At 40.8% G+C, this 24,430-nt stretch overlaps 1 protein-coding gene across 1 annotated transcript in view; it reads left to right on the top strand.

The window, feature by feature from the left end:
* Nucleotides 1–10,322: 10,322 nt before the first annotated feature.
* Klhl6 (kelch like family member 6) overlaps nucleotides 10,323–24,430 on the top strand; it is a 39,712-nt gene continuing 25,604 nt past the window's right edge. The window contains exon 1 of the mRNA XM_021185382.2: nucleotides 10,323–10,623. Within this exon, the coding sequence (XP_021041041.1) occupies nucleotides 10,337–10,623 (287 nt within the window). The 5' untranslated portion in view covers nucleotides 10,323–10,336. The remainder of the gene's footprint in view (nucleotides 10,624–24,430) is intronic.

Genomic DNA, 24,430 nt, shown 5'->3' with positions numbered 1-24,430 from the left:
TTAAGTATGTTTCTATACTCAGTGAGACTGTTTCCTTTTTGAGCAGTTATTAGTCAGAGATAGCTTTTAGGTTAGGGATGGGGGACTGTGTCTAGTTTTCCTGTCAGTGCTGGGACCCCATCAGGCACACACCCATGGAGGCACTGTGCATGCTGCCACAGTCTCTGTAAGTTCATTTATATATCAGTCCTATTGAGTCTGGGAGATGCTTTTTCATTCTTGAAATTATTAATTCCTTCTGATTCTTATGCTCTTCATGCCTCCTCTTCCACACAGTATCCTGAGCTCTGAGGGGAGGGGTTTGATGGAGACATCTCATTAGGATTGAGTGCTCCTGCACATTGTCCAGTTGTAGGTTTTGGCATTTGTTCCCATTTACTGTAACAGGAAGGTGTGCTTGGTAGTTTTATTTCAACTTGACGTAAGTTCAAGTCATCTGAGAGGAGGGAATCTCAATTTAGAAAATGTCTCTATGAAATTGGACTGTAGGCAAACCTGTAGGGCATTTCCTTAATTTGTGATTGATGTCCAGCTCATTATGGGTGGTGCCATCTCTGGAGTGGTAGTTCTGTGTTTTATAGGAAATCAGACTAGAAAGCCATGATAAGAGCCAGTTAGCAGTTCACTGCCTCTGCAGGAGCTCATTCCTCCAGTTTCCTGCCTTCATTGAATTCTTGTCCTGACTTCCTTTGATGATGACCAGTGAAGTGTAAGCCAAATCATTTCTTCCCAAGTTTCTTTAGGTCATGGTATTTCATCACAGCTGTAGTAACTCTGACTCAGGCAGGAAGTTTCCTGATGATGGCTGATCAAAACTGATTAAAAAATATAGAAGAATGTTAAGAGTTATCTTATTTCTATGTTCCTCTAGCAGAACAGCAATATGTTGTTTTCCTCTAGGCACATGATCTACCTAGGCTATATCCTTGGCTACCTGAGCAGCATCAGAAATGGGTTCCATCTCATGGAACGGACCTTTAAAAAAAATCAGATAATGATTGGTTGCTCCCACACCTTTTGTGCCACTATTGCAACAGCGTATCTTACAGGCAGGTCATGATTGTAGGTCACTGTCTTTGCAGCTGTATTAGTATTTATCTTTCTCTTCTGGCAGCATGCAGAGTAAGTACCTTCCAGTAACATGTATACTAGTCAGTAGGGGAATAGGGGTGAAGACTCTAGGTAGGTACTGGCTCAACTGCTCAATGTTCATTGACTTGTATAGGTGCTGTCTTCAGCAATAGGGCTTTACCACTAATTCTTGGGTAACAATCAATAGCTTTGGCAATAACCTGGGCTTTTTGGGGTGCTTATATGAACCCCTTTTGGCCAAGAGCTCAATTAGATGTACCCCATTCTTAGAAGTTTCATTTGGTGGCAAGATATATCTAGTTGGGGCTTTGTCTCCCTGTTTTGTTTTGGTAATTACACTTAGATTTCTTATGAAATGTCAGCATCAGATGGTCCCATGCCTATGTCTAAAGTTTATTAATTCTCTCAAACCCCAACAGTAATTATCCTTTTTAAATTACCCCATTGGACTAAAATTTGTGAAGTGTATATTATACAGGAAAAGAACTAACCTCACATATGTGGGGGGATATTTCAGTTAAGAGTATGTCATCTATATGATTATCAATAGCTCTATCTTATAAATGAGAAATCCAAGACACTGAGTTTAACTGACTTGTCCAAGGTCATACTAAACAATTGATAAAAATGAGTTTTAAACTCAGGTATTCTGTCTCCAACTGCTTTTCTAACTCATTCTATATCATTACATCTCACAGGAACGGATATGTGGGAGAGTTTCTGTGGATATTAAAATTAGATTTGTCCTTAGAAAGATTGGTGCTTCTCTCTGTGATCCAGCTTCCCTATAGGAGTCCCCTAATATCCTCCATGAGGATTTTCTTGCAGGCCAATCCAGTAGCACGCTGCAAACGCTGTTGCAGCTCCAGGTGCCCACTTTCTGAGTTTTTATTGTTCTGAAATAACTAAGTTGAAGAACAGTATAAAGTTTTAAAAACATATCATTAAAGATTTTGCCTTAAAGTGTCAATAGAATTTTGGACTTTATTCCCTGCTATAGTTGTCTGTACATTCTACATGTGGAGTTTTTCTGTCTATGTGTGTGTCTTATGAAGTTGGAGGCCTCCTCCAGTGAAAGGCTTGGGTGAAATATCAATTCATTTCTGTGTCTGCACTGCAGAATATACAGCCTTGACATTTTGTAAATATCAATTAAATTTAACTTTTGGAAAAAAGACCAACTTGAAAATCCCCTTTGTTAGTATTCTTTTGTACATGCCATTAACCCAGAAAGGATCCCAAAGATGAAGAAAAAAGGGGTACAGTGGTGAAAAGGTTGTATTGTCTAATTTAGACACGCAAATGACTTTCTGTAATGATCTCTCATGGGGGTTATTAGGTGAGAAGTTACTATAGAACGTCCTTGGCACCTGGCATAGTAATACTCAATAAATAGCAACTACTGTTAAACAATGAAACATTTAAATCATATGCAAAAAACCAAGCAGAGATCGAAATTCCCTGTAGATACACTGAAAACCATTTTTTGGTACTGGCTGATTGACATGTAAATTACTTTTAACGTTCTTAAAGTAATTTCCTTTAACAGAAAGTCATACTGATAAGAAAAACCAAACATTAAAAATTTGAGCAAACCATCAAGGCCACAGTCTGTTAATACAATAAATAGGAGTTAAATTCACATTTCTGTGAGTCTAGAGTTTAGGCCCTTCCTGATAGAGTTTTGCTTCTCTGTTTCCCCAGGCCTGTGCTGGACCCCTAAGCTGGGCAATGGATTTCAAACTCTCTCTTCCACACTAGGTAAGATTCTTACCCCAGATACAAACACTCAAAAATCTCAAGTATCCTTTGTGAAGATGATGGCTAAAATTTCTAATCCCAGTTAGAATAGAAAAATATACCTTCACTTCCCCCTACATGGAAGGAGATTTCTATAAAATGTCCATGGAATGTTTAACATTTACATCTCACTAACCTTCACTTCTCTTGCCAAATTAGTACCTGGAAAAAGGGCAATGTGATGATGAACTAGACTGATTAATAAGCAGTATTTAATAATTATTTCCTCTTTTTACATATCCACATCCACAATGCTGAGCAGTGCTACTGACCATTATTAGACAAACTGGAGTTTGTCTAAAAGATATATTAACTGCATTTGGAATGTGTTAATATTTCTACATGTTTTTAAGATACCTCATGAGATTAGAATAACTGTATCATATTTACTATATCAGTAAAGTATGGAGTCTAGAAATACTTCAGTTATTTCAAATTCAGGAATCTCTCAGTAAAGTAGTTCTTAGCCTTGTGGATACAGATGACATGGAGAAGTAGAAAAGCAGATCTTATTGCCCATTATTTTTCTTGTTTCTTACCATTTTATCTAGAGGCATGCTGCTGACAATCAGTAGCTTGAGATTCAGTGGACTTGATCACCTCTCTTTCCCCTGGCTGAAGTATTTTAAGGGTGACAGGCCACCTGTCTGTTTCGCAATGAAACTGAGTGGAAGTCCCCAGTCCCTACCTCCCAATTCTCTCCTGCTCTTACCTCACCTGAACAGGGCCATGGCATTACTGCTGATATAGACCAAGAATGACCATTTCTATGGCCTTTTTGTACTCAATTGGACCTTTTAGTAAGATTCAGTGTCAGTGGCAAGGTAGTGGTGACAACAAGCACTCTATGTTGTCAGCTTTTGAAGCTTCATTGCTTTGGGTCAGTTTTATACTACTAATCAAAGTACTGGAGTACTTTGGATAATTTGTAAGAAGCAAGAATGATTGGTTTGTGGTTCTGGGGGGTTCAAGAGGACGATGTTGACGTGTACCTGGCCCTCACCAGCCTCAGGGCAGGTGATATCACTCTGGATGGGGAAGGAGTACCAGCAAGAGTAGTCAGCATCACTAATCCTCTGGAGAGGATTAGGGGCAGTGTCAAGCTTATACAGAATAACTTGCTCTGTGGGAGCATCCTGAAAGAAAGAGTGAGACATATTTCCTTCAAGAAAAATATTAATCTTTCAGAAAGACCTAATCTTTACACACTAAGATTTCCTCGGCCATGCTGTAACCTGTGTTCATCTTGAGCCTTTGAGGGACAAATTATACACAAACCATGTTATGGTCTATGCTGGATATTTCCTGTGATCCTTATGCAACTCCCCAAATATTTTATTTTTGAAATATTAAAGGAGAGTATAATGAGTTTAGATTTATCTGCTGCTTTTTCCACCTGTGTAAAATATTTTTGTTTGCTGAACCATTTGAAAATAAGTGGCAGATATCATGGTGCTTCACATATATCTCTCAAAAAGAAGCTCATGAGTATCATGCCATCATCGCAAATTGGAAACAGAACATGAAGAATATCATGGAGTATAGTTCACTTTCAAGTTTTCTTTATTTACAAATGTCCTCACTAGCTACTTTTTAGGCAATATAATCAAAGCTCTATGACCACCCTCATGCATTAAATCATCTTTGTGAATTTTAAATGCTCCAAGATTCAACTTGCATTAAGGATACTTCTAAAGCCAGTGAGCTTTCTTTGGGTTACTTATAAGAGTATGGATGAGGAGTTACCCACAGGAGCAGAAATGACTCAAAGACAGCCAAATTACCAAATCCCACTACAGCAATCTTCAGTTTGCTGAAAGGGCTGGAGAGTATCTTTTCCAGGCAGCTTGATGGGTCCTTGTATCTTCCAGGCCACTCAGTTGGTCTGAGAGTCTTCTAGGTAAATGTATCTCAGCAATCCTTACTATCTGTATAGAACTGGGGAGGGAGGGCCTGGTGTATCTGCTCAGTTTTAGAGACTTTCTAAAACTTATGAGTTGTTTACTTTTTGAGCTTAAGGACCTTCCCTGAAGGATGGAATGTTTTACCTTCTATTAGAGCATCCTCTTTTTTTAAGACTCTTCCTTCTAAGGTAGAGGTTTTATCTCAGAGTAAATTGCTTAACAACAGGAGCTGAATATTCTAACATCTTCTTTGCAGTTTTAAGATGAGGTAGGAGGCAAGGGCCTGTCATTGTTTAGTGCTACCCTAGCTAGGAAGAGGATAATGTAATGATTATACAATATGGCTTCAAATTCACTAGTACTAAATTATTTTGTCTTCAGATCCTCTTTCTGTTTCTTTTTTAAAAATCCATTCTCACAAGATACTTTATTTTTGCTTTTAATTTTTTATTTTATTTTATGAGATGCAATTTCATCACTTTTCCCTTCCCCTTCCTTTCTCCAAGCCCTCCTATGGATTCCTCCTCACTTGCTTTCAAGTCCATAGCTACCTCTTTTCATGAACTGTTGTTACATACATATGTATGTACACATATATTCATAAATACATAAATACAAACTGCTCAGTCTATACAGTGTCACTTGAGATTGACCATCTTGGAAGTGTAAAGTTCATGTACTCTACCCCGGGGAAAACTATTTCTCTTACTCTCAGCATTCATTAGTTGCTTATAGTTCTTTGTGTAGGGTTGAGGTTTACTCATTGCTGAATGAATTCTCTGCCCTAAAACTGCCTGACCAGTTTTTATTTCCTGTTTTTATCACTCCTGTCTCTACCACAGTACTAGGATTACAGATAAACACTACCACACCCAGCTCCCATGTGTGTGCTAGGGATGTGAACTTAAGTGATTCTTGATCTTGATAATTTGATGATCAACACTAACCATTACAGCTTCCCACTTCTATGGGAACAGAGTCTATTTCACATGGGTAGGTATCATAAAGCTAACTGACACAGAAATATATAGTTAATCTACACAGTACTAAAGTTTTTTGCTAGCTAGACATGGTGGCACACACCTTTAATACCAACATTGAGAAGACAGAAACCAGTAAATCTTTATGAGTTCCAAGACAGCTGGGTCTAGAGAGCAAGAACTTGTCTCAAAAACTAGCAAACAAACACAACAAACAGACAACAAGCTTTTTGCTAGTGGCTTGTGTATTTTATTGGAAGGGCCTTGGTCCTTTGGGTCAGTGAACCCACCTGAGAGCAGCTTCTAGATAAACCTGCCTTTATATACTCTAATCTGGTTTAAATTGGCTTACTTCACTGGAAAAGAAATAATCTATCAGTGCTTATAAAGACTGAACCAGTTAATGATGGATCTTAGAATATATTTAGGTTGACATATGTCTTAGTTAGGTTTTACTGCTGTGAACAGACACCATGACCAAGACAACTCTTATAAAAGACAATATTTAATTAGGATTGCCTAACAGGTTTAGAGGTTCAATCCATTATCAGCAAGACAGGAACATGGCAACATCCAGGCAGGCATGATGCAGGAGGAGCTGAGAGCTCTACATCTCATTGCAAAGGCAAACATGAGAAGAGTACTTCTAGACAGCTATAACAAGTGTCTTAAAGCCTACACCCATAGTGACACACTTCCTCCTACAGGGCCACATCTACTCCAACAAGGCCTCAGCTCCTAATAGTGCCACTTCTCAGGCCAAGCATACTCAAACTATCACGTTCTGCTCCTAGTCTTGTTCAAACACACGAGTCTATGGGGCCATACCTAGCCATAGCATAATGCAAACTACATTTAATTCAATTTCAAAGGTCCCCATAGTCTTTAGCAGTTTCAGCAATGTTAAAAGTCCAAAGTTCAAGGTTTCTTCTGAGATACATTCAGTCTCTTAATTATAATCCTGTACAAAGTAAAAGAATACTGGACCACAGCAAGATAGAAAAACAACTGGGCAAACTCCAATCTCCATGTCTCCATGTTTGATGTCAAAGTACTCTCCAGACCTCCAACTCCTTTCATCCTTGCTGACTGCTGTTGGCAGATCTGACATTTAGCAACAACAAACTTCATTCCCTTGGGCTGATTCTACTCCCTCTTAGCAGCTTTCCTGGGCAGGTATCTTGCAGCTTTGACATCTTTAACATCTTGGATTATTCAAGTCAACTTCAACTTCACAGCTTCTTATTTCAATGTCTGGGATCAACACACAATCTTCTGGGCTACTTCAAAGGGCTTGGGTCATATCTAAAGCTCTGTACCCTGTAGCATTCTAGGCTCTTGTTGATTCCACTCCACTGCTGCTGCTGCTGTTCTTGGTAATCATCCCATGGCACTGGCATCTCCAATATGCTGGGGTCTTATACTGCAATGAGGCTTCACCAACAGCCTCTCAGGCTCTCTTCATGGTGCCTCAACTTTATTGTGTGATCCCTTCAGTCCTGGGCTGTCAACTGCAACTGAGGTTACAACCAATAGCCTTCCCTGACCTCTCACAGTCCCCAAGCATCAGCTGCTTTCCATGGCACCTTCATACCTTTAAAACACCTGGGTGATTCTTACATAGTATCAAGTCCAGATGCAGCAAGAGCACAATCTTGGTTTTCTAGAACACAGCTTCTTTATGCTTTCAGAAAATATTTCCCAGAAGATTTCACCTTAGTGATGCTTGTCTTTTCTTAATCACCACTGATTTCTTAGCTCCAGCTAACCAGCATCAATTGTCCCAGTAGTCCCTTCTGTTCTTGACTCTGAAATGAGTGGCATGTTGCCATAGCTGTCAGGTTCTACTGCTTGCTGGGGCTAGAACATGGTACCCCTTACCTATTATATTATCACCAGCCTTCTGTTTTTTAACTCCTTAACTGCCTAAGCTTGGTTGTCCTGAAACTTTCTCTGTAGATTGACCTTGAACTCAGAGATCTGCATGTATTTGCCTCCTAAATGCTGGGATAAAAGGCATGTACCACCATGCCTGGACTTAAGCTTTTCTCTATTTGGAACTTGCTCTAGACCAGGCTGGCCTAGAACTCAGGAATATGCTTGCCTCTACCTCCTTGGATTAAAGGTGTATACTACCATGCTTGGACCTAAGCTAAACTGAGTTGGATCTTTCCCCAAAGACACTACTTGCTTAGTCTGTTTATCTCCTTGAACATAGAATTCAGCTCCATTTTACTTCCTGGTACTCCTTTACTGCTTGAACCATATATTATATATTTCTCTTTATTTTATATATTTTATATTTTTCCTTTCTCAGCTTGATCCTTTTCATTAAAATGTTCTTCATAAGAATGAACTTTAGTAACCACACAACAAAATTTATGCCAGGCTCTTTTGAGACTTCCTTTGTCAAATAATTATCTCTTCACTTTAGCCTTAGGCAGACCTTTCAGACAATGGCAAAAAGCAGCCATATTCTTAACCAAAATACTACAAAAATAGTCTCTAATCCACATACTGAAAATTTTCACCATTGAAACAATTTGGGCCAGGTCTGCACAATTCAAATTGTTTTTAGCAACAAAGTCTTCAATATTCCTATTAGGATAGCCTATTAAGCCTCACTTTGCTTTCCAAATTCAAAGTCCCAAAATCCACATTCTTCCCAACAGAAGCATGGTCAGGCTTATCACAGCAATATCCCATTCCCTGGCAACAACTTCTGTCTTAGTTAGGGTTTTACTGCTGTGAACAGACACCATGACCAAGGCAACTCTTATGAAGGACAACATTTAATTGGGACTTGCTTACAGGTTCAGAAGTTTAGTCAATTATCAACAAGGCAAGAGCATAGCAGCATCCAGGCAGGCATGGTGCAGGAGGAGCTGAAAGCTCTACATGTCATTCCAAAGGGAAACAGGAAAAGACTGACTTCCAGACAGAAATGACAAAAGTCTTAAAACATACACCCATAGTGACACACTTTCCCCAAAGGCCACATCTACTCCAACAAGGCCTCATCTCCTAATAGTGCCACTCCCTGGGTCAAGAATATTCAAATAACCACAACATATAAATAAACTGTTGTAACATTTGGTGTTTACTCATTTAGCCTATGATACAATGCCATATGTGCCCACCTACTAGGTAAATGATATGTAAGGACAAGAAGGGGACATCTGGCTACATTCGTGGTTTTTTTTTTTTTTTATTAGATATTTTCTTTATTTACATTTCAGATGCTATCCTGAAAGTTCTCTATACCCCCCCCACCCTGTTCCCCTACCCACTCACTCCCACTTCTTGGCCCTGGTGTTCCCTTATACTGGGGCATATAAAGTTTGCAAGACCAAGGGGCCTTTCTTCCCAATGATGGCCTCATTAGTGGTTTTTAAGACATGTGAAAAATAAATATAAAACAATAAGGAATTTGGTAGATACACTCATGAATGAGAAACTGAATTTTATTTTATTGTGTGTGTGTGTTTGGGAGGAGGTGGAGCTAGAGCAGTTTTGGCCTTATGTCTATAATTTGAGAGAGGATGGCACAAGTTGCCACGAAGAGGCTCATGTCATTGTGTATTGTCTTCAGCATTACCAGAGGATATAGTTAGAAGCATTTTTATGATTTGAACCTGAAATGTCATGCCCTAAGCTTATGTCTTGAAGTTTATTTGTCCACTGGTGTTATTAGGGAGGCTATGGAACCTTTATGAAGTGCAGCCTAATTTGTATAACTAGGTCATTTAGGGGAAGGCCTTTGAAGGTTACTGGTACTCTTCTGAGCTACCACCACGTGAACAACATATGCCACATGGTGTTATTGTTGGAGACTGACCCACTATCCCATCTGCTTCCAGGCATAGTGGGCAGATATCCTGAACCAAAATAAATCTTTTGTTCCTTAAATATTTTTCTGTCAGATAATGTGATCAGAACAATGTAACTAATATACAGAAGACTGATACCAGGAGTATGGTCATAGCTTTCATTAAATCTGAGCATGTGACTCTTAGACTCTTGGAAATCATTTGCAGAAGGAAGATGGAAAAATTTGAAGGTATGTGTTAGAGAAGCCCTAGAATTCAGAAAGAAAGTTTATAGGGATATTCAGAAGAAAGGTAAGGCTCCAAAGGGGTCTCAGATAGTGGGAGACAGAGAAGACCTCCTATGCAGTTCCTCTCTGAAGTCTTGGGTTGTTGATGCAGGTATAAGGAGACAGATAATAACTGGAAGCAGAGGTTTGCTGCCCGCGGGCGTGAGGTGGGAGACGACTAAACTGTACTCCTGGGAGATACAGATAAGTTACCTCCCCCCCCCCACCCCGCCCCAGATCCCTGATCTACGCACCCACTCAAAGACATTCCTAACCCTGTGACAGTCCACAGAAAGAAGAGGAGGAGTTGGTGGTGTTTGTAGTAACAGGATGAGAAAGTGTGAGACTTCCTGTTATGTATGTGTGACAGCTGGTGATAAGTGGAGGGGCCTGTGCAGGAAATCCGTTCAGCTTCTGCAGTGTGACCTCCCCGAAACTTGGCAGCTCCTTTAGTCTAGACGTTGATGGCAGGACAAAGAGGCGCCTGCACCATGAGCGATGTGGTAGAGAGGAGCTTGGAAGGACCCTTAGCACTGACTACAGACAAGTCCTCCCAGAAAAGGGGAGACTTGGTAGAAATATTAACTGGGGAGAAGGTAAAATTTGATGATACAAGACTTTCTTTAATTCTTCAGAATGGCCTGGAGACGCTTAGAGAGGAAAATGCTTTGACAGACGTCATCTTGTGTGTGGATATTCAGGAATTCTCTTGCCATCGAGTGGTGCTTGCTGCAGCCAGCAACTATTTCAGGTCAGTCTGCTTTGAATCCGAGTTAAACTGCATGTATATTGCAAGGAAAACATCTGTAGATGCGAGAGCTCTGTAATCTACAAGACTGAGCAAGCTCAGTCTGATTTGTTTGCTGTTACATTTATGGTTATATATATTCTTACATAGAGTATGTTAGGCATCATGCTGTATTATATATTACCTTATGTACTATATATAATATAAATATGTATGCTTATACACTAAGGTTTGTGCCTACTTAAAATGTAAGAAAGGAAACTATCAACCTTTAGAATTTTGATTTAGGTCAAGAGAAACTGGGACCATTTAGAAGCAGTATTTTATTATTTATTATTTGGAACCTTTCATCTCATCCTTGGTCTGATTCCACCATTCTGATGCTTTTCTTTGAAAGACTTAATTCTCTGTCTTAATATCCGTTATCATCTCTTAGACTCAAGCTAACATACTTTAAAAATATGTTTTGTTATCTTTTACCTTGACAAGTGTACTTTGGTAATGATAAAATTGAAAATATGCTTTAAACACACACACACACACACACACACACACACACACACACACACACACACACTATGTCCTTGATTAAGGGTGTGACGTTACTTAAGCCAGGGGGATTTTTTCCTCTTTCTTCAGTTTTACTAATGTGTTTAAAACATGATGTTGTCTTTGTTCATCAGTAGAGGTAGAGAAAAAAAAATGTGGAGTCACTCTTGGAGTTACAACATAACTTGCTGAAAATTAGGGGTTTCTGGTGTGCAAGGAGTGGTGGGAAGGACAAACAATTCAAGAAGCCTCTGGATGTGCAAGGCTCCTGAGGTGTCATAGTGAGATGACCTGGGGTTGGAAGACCTGTTTCTATGTCACTTGAGCCCTTTGTTGGCCATGAGATTTTAGGTGACTTTTCTGTTACTCTGAATTTCAACTGGTAGATGGGTACAGTGACAGTTTTCTTTTATCATTGTTGTAATGATCCTCTTAGTGAAAAGACCTCACACAGCGCCTGGTAGATACATTTGTTCATAAAATCTTTGTTGAAACCTTGTATGAATATAGCTGGACCAGCATTGTCAACATTAGTGTGGTAATGACAGAGAACCAGTGAGTAAGGATGGTGTGGATAAGGGAGGTGTTTTGGAAAGTAGGGGGAAAAAAATCACTTTATTTTTAGTGAGATTTTCCTACCTTTCAGTTCTGGTTGAGGATTTTAAGAAAATAACATGTGAATATATATAATATTTTCAAAAATCACATATTTCAAATAAAATATGATTATATATAATCAAATATATAAACATCAAGCAAATACATATACATATATAGCTCAGATCATTCATTCATATATATATTTGTATTTTATTTGGGGTAGTTAGGAGAAGGTTTTTCTTTAGAATTCAAAGAACAGAGTTAAACAGTTGTATGTAAAGAGCTTCCATATGTTGACAAGGCCAGAGGCAGGGCCTATGTGAATTGAGGGAAGTCATGACTGCTTTCTACCACAAACAACAGTCACTGGTTTCGCTTTGCACTGGCATGATAGAGGTGACAGATGCCCCCTTTTCAGATGAGGAAATGAAAACTGCACATTACTTACCTGGCCATTGCAGGAGCAAGGACTTCACACATTCTAAGAGTCTTTGTTTTAACTGCCATATGAGTTGCCACTAAGTATGGAGCATCATTCTATCTGCAGCATATCTTGGTAAAATATAAGCATGGTCATAAAAATGGGTTGACACAAACACACTGCTTAACCTGCCCCTGTAATGGCCACTAGTTTTCCCATTCAAGAGGGAATGAAAGCCAATTTGTCTCAGTGCCCTGGGTATTCGTTTTCAGTTTATTCTTTATGTTTTGAGTCACTGAGAAACTGCTATCATTGGTTGGTAGTTTCATAGGTGTGTTTGCTTGCTTAGCAGACAGGACTATTGGCTGGCTTCCCCTGAGACATCAATTTTTTTGGTTCTTGGTCCTCTCCTCATAAACAGAAGGTGCTTTAGTTCAGATCTATCCTTGCCAATACAGAAAACACTCTGTTGGTCCTCAAGGCCAGTATGGCAGTAAGAAGCTGGAGCACACACAGGTGTAAGTGTCTGCTTGTGGATGTAGACTTTCTTAACCTTTCTTTAGATTTACATCTAAGTATATCCAATGTAGTTTTCCTCCTATAATGGATACAGGTCTGGCTATAGGACTCTGTTTTCTGTTCATTGAGCAACTGTGTGGGATAGGCTTTGTACTACATGCACTTAGCCCATTTAATGTGTACAAAATTTTGTGTTCAACAATTTTGTGCATAATAATATTGTGTTTGTCTTATACATGGTGGGGGCTGAAGTCTAGGTGCCAGTTAATTAAAAAAAAAAGTCAACTTGAATCCTAAGACCAAGGATCAGCATTGGGTCTGACAGTGACTCACTGCCTCTTTGCTTTGTTTCTAAGGTTTTGGAAGGGGTGAGACATCTGTTAAAGTAGTGACACCACTGAAGAACAAGATTAGCAACCTCTGTATATGGTACAGAGCAGGCACCACTTGCCTCAAACTCTGCCCATGGCCTTGTCAATAAATATATGGGAGTTGTTTAACTCACAACAACCTGCTCTTCCTGCTCATCGCACACATAGAAAAGCAATTGCCAGAATTTATTTGTGCACCAGAAAAATGATAGGGTAGGAATGTGTCAGCCAAACAGGGACATTATTAGTCATCCAGACAGTGATTTCCCTTTGTGGACCTATTTTAAAGTCTTGGGAGAAACAAGGAAGTTGGAGAAAAATGTGTTTTGTGAAGATTGAGAAATGAACAAAGGAGAATAAACCTTAAAAGTTAGCTTCTTGGCTCTGTAGATCAGGGAGGAACTGTTTGGCCTCTCTAAGACCCAGCAACCATATCTGCAGCTAAAGATTTGCAGGTCTACATTTGAAAGTGAAAAGTGAGTTGTCATAGAATGCAAATAATAAAACAGTTCATTTATTCATCTGTTTGCTTAAAAACACGTTGTATGTGGCAGTAAGTCAGATTTTTTTTTTTTAAGAAATGCCCCTGGCTTATTTGAGAAGATAAATGTATGTGTGTAGTAGTATGTATAGTCTTGAAAAATCCCCTCCCAAGCAGTGTAGAGAGGCAAATCCAGTAAAGAACCAGGTGCAAGGAGGTCAGGCAGTAGTTGAGATCTTAACCGTTCAGCCTGTGTCAGGAGGAGCCCAATGTCTACAGAATCCTGAAGGCCATAGTACAGAGCAGAGGTTCTCAACCTATAGGTCATGCCTCCCCTGGAAAATCTCCAATTCCAAGAAAGATTTGTATTATGATTCATAACAGTAGTAAAATTACAGATTCCAAGAGGTAGGAATTCAAATAAGGTCAGCTTTAGCACATTACTAGATCATAGGAAGACTGGAATGAGGCAGAGACCAGAGAAGGCAGAATCTCAGGCCTTTAGGATGCCACCTCTCTCTCTCTCTTCTCTCTCTCTCTCTCTCTCTCTCTCTCTCTCTCTCTCTCTCTCTCTCTCTCTCCCTCTCCCTCTCCCTCTCCCTCTCCCTCTCTCTCTCTCTCTCTCTCTCTCTCTCCCCTGGCTGTACCTTCTGTTGGACTTCTCAATTCAGACTTCTGCCACATGGTTGAAGTTTGCTTTTTGGTAGACCCGAGTCTCATTTCTTGCAGCTTTGACTGCAGAGGAAACTGAGGGATTTTCTCTGCTTTTGGTATAAAAACTCCTGCGAAAGATGCTGATTGGCCTAGACTTCAATTACCATTCCTAGACCAATAATTGCATCAAGGAGTTAGGACACAATGATCAACTTAATCTAGGATCTTGGCCAAAGAGATAGGTGTGTGTGTGTGTATGTGCATACGTGTGTGTGTGTGTGTGTGTGTGTGTGTGAGTGAGAGAGAGGGACAGGGGGAGGGGAAGGGGAGGGAGAGAGAATATTCACAGACCACATGAACAGCATAGTCTGAGTGAATTCTGGCTAGGAGAGGAAATGTCCCAGACAAGGAGACACTGAACAAGAAGAAAAATAAATATCTATTAAAGACAGATAGTAAATTCTGCTTTACTTCCTTTTACTGGCCAATTTACTGTAACTTTGTATTGCTTTGGCTGTCTGGAAGCTCATGCATTAATTACCTTATCCACACTTTCAATGCAAAGGCCATACTAATTACATGAGTAATGATGCCATTATGATTTTAAAACATGATGAAGCTAAAAACTAATGGCTTGCATGAGGGAGCTATGAAAAACATAATAGATATAATGGTCCATGTCTGGGGTCAAATAAGAACTGAAACCCAATGACTATTCTGGAAAAAAGGATTAATAGACAAAGGAACACACACACACACACACACACACACACCACAAACAGTGTGCACAAACAGGAGAGATGAGAAGCGTGTCAATTTACTTAGCAGCATCACAAGACTCAGGATGGCATATTAGTTTGGCTGACCCATCGTGGTCCCGGAGTTAAACAGGAGAACCTTCTGGAGAGGTAGCATGCACACCCACATGCAGATCACCAGGAGAAGTAGAGTCGATGTGTAGTAAAGTACAGCTGAGAGACTCCTAGGATCAGTCCAGGAAAGGTTTTGTTAGAACTGGCTATGGAATAGAATGTATCTTACTGGCCTGGGGAGGACATGGAATAATCGAGTATTAAGAAATGACATTTTGACCCCTATGTAAAAATGCTCTATTAGGTTGTAAGTAGGGAGAGCCACATCAGAGAGACCCTCTAGAAGTTGCAACAAGTTACAGTGTAGCTGGGAGTGGTGACACAGGTTTTCGGGAGGTTGAAGCAGGACAGCCAGCTCCCTCTTCTGACCTTCTCAGGCACCACACACACATGTGGTATACATAAATAGATGTAGGCAAATACTCATACACAGAAAATAAAAATCAATAAATCTTTAAAAAATTAAATCAAATAAAGCATGGGTTGTTGGCGTTTTGGTGAGGTGGTGGTTTCTGCATTAGCCGCTGGCAATATGGTAAGTTGCTCCGAAAGCAGCACTAATCTACGGACATAAACATGGGAAGTTAGAAGGCAGTTCCACATGACTGCTTAGCAAAACAGTAGTAGTAGTTTCCTTCCCTCCAAGGCCTAGCTTTCTCCCCAGCCATGCCACAGAAAAGGAGGTGGCAAGATTCTGAAACCCAGAGGAAGGGGAGATGTACAAAAAAAAAAAAAAGATGGCCCAAGACACCATGTAGCCTTGGGACCCATGAACCCACTGCAGTTCTGGTTGTCTGCACAAGAGTAATCTCATCGTGGATGTGGGAGGGGCCATGAGGCCCCGCCTTCCCTGAGGTCTGCTGTCAATTAACAGTTGCTGGAGAAGATAACCACTTTTTTTTTTTTATTGGTGTAGCCACTAATAAGATGCTTATACTCCAGTAAATCCCAACCTACACCCCCCCCCCCAGTTGTGAGAGCAACGGCTGTTTAAGTCAGTGGGCCACGCCCACAGGGAGGAAACATACAACTAGGAGGGGAACTTGGGAGTAAGAACATTTCAGCCTGAGGAGAGGGGTGAGGGAGGGGAAGGAGACCATAATCTACTATATACGTGCATTAACCATGGATGAATTAGAAACTTTAGATCAAGGACTGACATAGTTGTTCTGTAAGGGGCCATGAGGCAAATGTTTTAAGCTTTGGGGCCATATGGTCCCTTTGCTAATTGCTCAACACATAAATTAATGTGGGTTGCTGAAACTTCGTTTCCAAAAAAAGGGTTTTGTCATTGTGCCACAGGTGTGGTTAGACCCCTGGTTGAAGTTGGCTGGCCTCCAGATCTAGATATGTGATTAAATAACGACTTAGCAGATCTAGAAGCCTCCTAGTCACACCTTTCCTTTCCTATTGTCTTTAAACATTGATGGTGTTTCTATGTCAGGGAAGCAAACATTGTGTTTAAGAAACTGCTGTGTTCACATTGGCATCATCCCTCTGCTCTGTCATCTCCCCTCTTCCACAGCGCTGGTCCCCCCTCTCCACAGCGCTGGTCCTTCATTGGTTCAGCTTTTAGTTACCAGAATCCTCCTGGGAAGAAACCTGGTTTTGTATTTTATATATTTTCTTATACCTACCACAGAAAGTAATCCTAACATTGTTTTTAAAGCTTGTTTTCTATGACAAGTGGAAGTCATATTGATTAAGGCAAATCTGGGAAAAAGAAGAAATATTTACAGACTAGTAAATATGTACTGAATGTTCTTATGTATCGAGCTATAAATTTACAGAAAAACTACCAGAAGTATTTTATTGACATTTAAATGTACTATCAATTCTTTCTTCTAGGCACAGATGTTAAAAAGTCATTGTGCTTGTACCACATATTGTCACTTCTTCTTTATTTCCAACTCCATTACATAGCGTAAGCATCTTCCCTGTCATTCAATACTTTCTATGGGCATAGTTTAATGATTTCTGTCAAACTGTGGATGTATTGTAATCCACTTATTACTTAATTGTGAACACTTCCATAGTTATTGTAACAGCTTTTTGTATAAAATTAAATACTTTGAAATTGGTTAGGAAAAGTTCTAGGTGTTGACAAAAGGAACAGGTCTTACCTCAAAGGAACAGAAGAACTTGTTTATTCTGGAAGCAAATTTGAGAGACCATAGCCTAGGAACATAGACTACAGTTTCTTCCTGAGTTCCATGTTCCAATGAGGTAGCAATTTCATGAAGCTTCTATAGAAACAGAACAAATGAAGTAATGGGTCCACATGCTTGCCCAATACACTGATGGGTACATTGGGTCAGTATGTTCTTACTAAGGTGAGAAGCCACGGCTATATGCCCTGGATACTAACTGTTGAAATTCTTAGCCTTTCTGTTGGAAAAAGTTAGTGTACATTCCAAAGATTACCTAATAGTCACAAAGACATTAGGTTATACACAGAAGAGGGCCATAAATGGCTATTGAGGGCACTAATGATACTGCAGCATAATTTGGGACTGACAACATTCCAATCTCTCCACAGTGATTGATGTTCTAATCAATCAGTCATCCCTTGTAGCCACAGTTTCTTTCCAGCAGCTCTCGTTCCCACAGGTATGGAACAATGGACTCAAATGATATCAATATTTGAAGACAAATGAAACATATAGCTTAGTCATTACAAAAGGCTTGCCTGCTCCAAGGCTCGCAGACAATCAGGAGTATCCCAGAAGGCTTCTGTATGAGTTTCCTCCCACTGCTCAGTAACCCTGAAAGCTGTATTGCAACGTTTGACCACAGTGCAGGAAGGACTATAGCTATTACATTCAGTATCCTGTGTCACCTAGATTAGCTTAGGCTTTTGGGGTGCTGTTCTTTGAATTTTAAAAAGGTTCTCTATGAAGGAAGACCAACTAGAAGTAGAGATTCTTTCACTGTGTACTAAAGAAGTCCACATTCAGGGCCAAAGCCTGGCAAGTGTCGTAGGTGCTGATTGGAGCCCCAGCCTTGGCACCTAAGCACAAGAAGAGCCTGCATAACTTCCTCTCTTCCTCATCCTGCCCTTCCTCCCTCTCTGGTTTTGCTATTGCTCTCTAGCAGGAGTACCCCACTTTCTCCTCTTGTCTTCTGGTTTCTGTATCATGGACAGCAAAATCTCAAGCTTGTGGTCCAGATCAGTCTGGCAGCTGGCAGGGGGAGCACTCTGGAACATGCATATGACTAGCACTGTGCTCCACAGTAGGGATACTCTGCTACTAGCAGATTCTCTACATCTTGGGATGAAGATGTGGACCAAAGTCTATGTGTAGGGAAAGCTCAGTTAAGTCTGAGGCTGGTTCCTATCTTCTAGATAATGAAGTGGCCATCACAACGAGCTTATACATGGTCCTGTGTGAGTTGGGATGGAACATAGTAAGAAGAGCAAGAATATGGTATTGGATGTATAGGGTTGGAATGTGGTGGTAGACAGCAAGCACCAATGCTCCCCTAGTCTAATTAAGTGCCACTCTAAGCAGACCTCATGGAAGTGGTCTGGGAGGCAAATGGTATTTGGTTAGGGCAGTGGTTCTCAACCTTCCTAATGCTGCAACTCTTTAATACTGTTCCTCATGTTGTGGTGACCCAACCATAACATATTTTCATTGCTTTTCCATAACTGTGATTTAACTACTGTTATAAACTGTAATGTAAATATCTGTGTTTTTTGATGGTTTTAGGTGACCCCTGTAAAAGGGTGCTTTGATCCCTCCCAAGGGGTCATGACTCACAGGTTGAGAAACATTGGGTTAAGGGCAGGCAGGCTACGTTTCCAGTGGAGAGTGTGAGATAAACTGAAAGGCAAATTGAGTCAAGCAATAATCACCATGTGCATAACATAGAAGTGCAGGTAGAAGAGCAGAGCACCTTGGAGGTCTGATTCTAAGAATCAAGTTCTCATCACACTATTACATGTATCTGTGCAAGATCATGCTGTAGCTCACTGTTACTTACACTCATAGAACTTAGAGTGTAGGCCAGAGTGTGGAGTGGAATAGTTTAATCTTCTTAAACTGTCTGTGTGGGTGTCTTCTCATGTCTCTGTCCATCCATCTCTGCATCTGACAATTATTAAAAAGTGCTTGCCATGGCATTTAAAAAAAGACTAAAGTGTACTTACTCATTTATGTTTTAAAAGTCTAGGTATATTGGTTTTAGGTACAGATGGATCCTTGTGTTTAAGTTAATCTCTCTCTATGTGTATCTGTCTCTTTGTGTCTCCTTTCCCCTCCTCTTGCCTCTGTTAGAGACAAGGAGGTCACAGATATCTTTGTATTTTCATTTCTACCAGCTCAACAATTTCAATGGGTTTCCCCATTGAACTTCTTATAGTAGATCCAGAGAAGTTTCTGAAACTGGCTTTGCTTGGATCCACTTTGTTCTGCACTCAGCCCTAACTAATCACTAAGGCTTGGGAGATGTATTATATGGACGTGGACTATGTTCACCACTGGCCCAAGAACTGAGACATTCAAGACTGTATAGGGGGAGGGGTGGGTCACAGTAGGAAACCTGATGCTCCTACTAAACAGAATAAGAATGATAGTGAGCAAGAAAACAAGAATGGCCATCAGATCTGTGTCCGGATTATCACTGGAGTCTGTATACAGTATTTGTTATGTTCTATTGGGTCTGATCTTGTAAGACAGAACAGGCCTTCCTGTCATAAATTCAGATGATAAGAATCCTATGGCTTGCTGAGTCACCAGTATTGCCCTAGTGGGGTTTTGAGGGTTCTGGTTGCACAGTAAGCAAGCCAACTTCTGCTTCCCCAAAGCCATATGTAGTGACTTTGAGGAGTGGTCAACTTGAACCAGAAGGTTGGCAAACAGAAGTTCTTTTAAGATCTGATACTATTTCAAGACGGTGGAGGGAATGCTCAGCTTTAAGCTCCTTTATCACTTTAGTTCAAATGCTTGTTCAGTGGCTAGAAGTGTTAAATAACCCGACTTTAAACTCAAGAGAGAAATGTGGGATGCTGTCTATCAGATATATATCTGGAGTTGAAAGAAAGATGTCTGTGAACTTCCAAATGCTACTCTGAAGATACATGTTAAGTTTTTTTTTTTTTTCTATAACAAATACCTGAGGCTGTGAACTTTAATAATAATAAGGGGTTATATAGTTCTGGTGGTGCAAAGGCATAGATAGTGATAGCATTGACCTGGCTCTGGCCTTGACAGTCAGTTAATAGGTTATAAGCTGGGAGTATGTCAGGGAGCAAGGTCCCATGGTGAGACAAGAAACCAGACAGCTGTGGGGGTAGGGCCAGTCTTCCTCTTTCAAATAACTCTTTTTGGACAACTGAGCAGTGTTCCATGAGAACCACATTGGTTCTTATGATGACTATGTCCTAACAGCCTAGCTGCCTTGGTACTTGGTTTTTGAAAGGTTCCAGCACATGTACACTGCTGCATTGAGGACCATGCTTAGAACACACAAACCCTTGGGGAATAAAACCACAGCAGACGTTGCTCTTCCAGATGTGAGTGAATTTGCATGCACACAACAGACAAGAACACATCTCATGTTATTATTAATAAGGTTTTTATATCAGGCTGTTAATGGAAACTCTGAGCTCCAATGAACTGTGCTACCTGAGTACAGGCTGCAGTGCCTTTTCTCAGTCTATTAGCTAGAGACATAAGAGGCCAAGGCAAGGCCTGGTAACATGAGCTTTTCAGGCTGAGAAGATGAGGAGGTTGCTTGTCCCTCTTTCCTTTGTGAAGTATCCCTAGGCCTGATGGGATCTTGGGAGTGCTGGATCTCAAAAGATGTAAGAGAACCTCTACAACAAAAACAAACATGATTTTCCAGGTGATTATTTGTCCTAGCCCTAGCCAGTTATTTTCTTAACTTTGATCTCTATTATATCTTCTTGTTAGGTGGGAGCCAAAGGGGTCTGTGCTAGGGTACCCCCCCTCCCCCCCCACCGCAGGTTCTCATTTGGTAGCTGTGCTCATTTGAGTGGGAATATCCCCATAGGCTCACATACTTGAATGTTTGATCTCCACTTAGTGGAACTATTTGAGAAGAATTAGGAGGTGTGGCCTTGATGGAGAACTTCTGTTGCTGGGTGGGCTTTGAGGTATGAAAAGCCCATGCCACTTCCACTGAGTTTTCTCTCTTTGTTTTGTGCTTGTGAATTAGCATGTAGGCCCCTAGTCCTATTGTCCATATCTGCCTGTATGTTGTCATGCTACCTGCCATGATGGTTATGAACTCACCTTCTGAAACGCTAAGCTGTGGGACGCCTGACTCGCCAGCAAGAAAGACACCACAATAGGATCCTTCTGCACAAGTTTATTGGGCTGCACATTGACTGTGTAGGCGAAAGACTCCGAGCCCTGGGTCTCTCACTCTTATATACTATCAGTTCCCATCCACTCACAGCAGGCCACATCACCTCACCAGGTACGCAGCTTCAGCTAATCAGGGCAGCAGGGGCATATCTCCACCAAAATGGCTTCGCCAGTAACCTGGTACACCTGCGCAGCTCTCACGATGTTTGTGGCTTATATGAGGAAGTCAGGTGCAAGTCATACAACTTAGCTGCAGTCCCTGGCGCCTTCTTGGGACTGCTGCCACACCTGCTCCCCACACTAAGCTCCTAATAAACTTTTTCCTGTAAGTTGACTTGGTCATGGTAACATAACACATCAATAGAAAAGTAACCCAGACAGTAGCTCAGGCTTGCCTTAAATGTATTCTGCTTCAGCTTCAGTTTGGAATTATAGGCAAGCTCTATCCTGCTTGAATTAGGGCAGTGGTTTTTAAGTTTTGGTTTGCTAAGGAATCATGAGGACCAGAATAGAGTCTAATAAGATGTCTCAAACAAACCCCATCCCCAAAGGTTTTAACTCATTTGGTTTAAGCCTGGTAAAGTTGAGGATTCTGTTCTTCTGACAGGCACATACAGTATTCAGATGTGGCTGATCTTGGAGCTTACATTATTACTCACCCATTGAGGTTGTTAGGAGAGTGAGGCTGAGTGTTAGGAGAACAGAAAGCTTCCCCTTCTGAGCTTGGATTAGGCACAAACTGCATCCAAACATAGCATCAAATGATCTTTCAGGTGTAAGTTTTAAGAAGACAGAACGGGGAATGCTGTGTTAGAATGGGCTAGGATGAGGTGGTATATTTGATTGGACATGTTAATTAGGTAAATCGAAGAGGGCGTTTGATTGCTGGATTTAAACACTTTAATAGCTGGACCTTCATAGTCAGTCTCAGGAGGAGAAAGTGGCCAAATATAGGAATAGATCTTTGTGGCTAGGTTTTGGAATGTAATTAAATGGTTTTAGTAGAGAGAGGAGAATGGGGGAGAAGGGCAAGGCCTTCCAGAGCCATGCTCACCAGAGTCCTTTCTCTGAGGGTGTAAGTAGGACTTCGGAGAATAACTAGAGACTAGAATTTGGACTAAGATGAATGTCTGCAAGCTTTGTTTCGCTAGAGTTGACTTGGGGAAAAGGTCGGAGAGATGGCTCAGCAGTTAAGAGCACTGGCTACTCTTTTCAAGAACCTAGGTTCAGTACCCACATGACAGTTCATTACTGTCTCTAACTCCAGTTCCAGGATATCTGATGCTCTTTTCTGGCTTTCATAGGCACTGCATGCATGTAGTACACACCATGCATGCAGAGAAAACATCCACATTTTAAAATAAAGGAATTAATTGAAAAAAATAGGAATTGGGTTAGGAAATAAAAGGTTTTGGTGCCTGCAGCTCATCATTTTTGGCTGCCATAGACAGCAAAACCATGTTACCTTCCATCACAGCTGGATCTTCTGACTCCTGATTTCTTGCAATGGAAACTCCTTTGACTACCCTGAAACTATATTCCTTTCTTAACAATGCTTCTCATTGTGCATCACATAATGAAACTGAAAATAATGTCTTAACCCAGTTGCATATATGTGAAGCCACACACACTTGTGCGCGCACACACACACACACCACACACATACACATTCCCACACACACTCACATACCACACACCACACACATACACACACACTCGTGCGCGCGTGCACACACACATTGAAACACAGTTTAGATTGATCTTGATTTTAAAATCCTCTTGCTTCAATTTTCCAAGCACTGGAATTGCAGGCTGTAATTCTGTGCCATATACAGACAGCTACTTGTTTGTACACTTGAGTTGAATTTTATCCACTTTGCAGTAAATGTCAGTACCACAGCACAGAATATCTTAGTGAAGCAGAGAAGTTAATCTCTCATGTGAAGAGGATGGGAAAGGGATGAATAGGGAACTAAGTAGGGACAGGCCTGGGTTAAGATGTGTAGGACAGTAGATGTGCCTGGGGAGTACTTGTTATAGGCCTGGTGTTGAGGCATACAGGTGGTAGGTCATTTGGAATTGGTGAAAAGTTCCACCCGTGATGTCTCGGGATACTCAGAAGCTTGCAGAACTCATCAGAGTAGAAAGTGGAGTGCTTGTGGAGATTTATCTCTTTCAAATTCCAGGTCCTGAGTGTCTGATTTCTTAGTGGGAGGAAGGACTCCTCCTTATCCTCTGCAGGATGTTTGACAGTTTTTGGAGTGGCAGATGACTAACAAAAAACAGTTCTTAAAGGCTTGGTCAGAGCCTGTGGCCCTATAGGACATTGTAAAGCCTTTTGGAGGCAAGAGTCTTATGGAAGACAATGAGGTCACTGGGAACTTGCCCACAAAGGGGATATTGGTACCCCAGCCCCTTCACTTTCTCTCTCTGCCTCCTGGATACCATGATGTGAACAATGCTTCTCTTGCATGAGATTCCCCCTACTGTTTTCTGCTCTGAAGTAGGTCCCAAACAATAGGGCCAAGTGGCCATGGACTGAAGCCCCTGAAACCTTCAGCCAAAATAAAGGAGTTTCTCCTTAAAAAAAAGAAAGAAAAGAAAAGAAAAAAAGAAACAGTTCTATGGATCTCGGAAAGAGCATACATCAACTAGTTTACTCGCTCATTTATTTACTTATTTTCTCTAGAGACAGAATTTCCACTGGGTCTGGATCATTGTTGTAGGCACTGGGGATTCAGTGAGAGTGACAGTTCATTCTGTTCATATGGTAGCTGGGAGGGTGATCATTAAATTAGTGAACAAGTAGCTATATAGTGCAATGTCAGGTTGTGAGGGTCTACAAAGAAAAGGAAAGGCGGAGTGATTGTTTTAGGTTGAGTATAGCATGAAGGAGAGCATCTTTGAATAAAGGAAATTTGAGTTGGGACCTCAGTTGAAGGCTAAGCCCCAGGGACACTGGAGAGCTGTATGATCCAGGCAGCGTTTTTATCTGGGTCTGACTTTAT

Source organism: Mus caroli, unplaced genomic scaffold (genome assembly GCF_978045245.1).
Source record: "Mus caroli unplaced genomic scaffold, Mus_caroli_1 scaffold_17, whole genome shotgun sequence".
In the NCBI taxonomy this organism is placed as follows: Eukaryota; Metazoa; Chordata; class Mammalia; order Rodentia; family Muridae; genus Mus; species Mus caroli.
The sequence above is the reverse complement of the archived record's forward strand: the minus strand, read 5'-3'. Positions and strand labels throughout refer to the sequence as shown.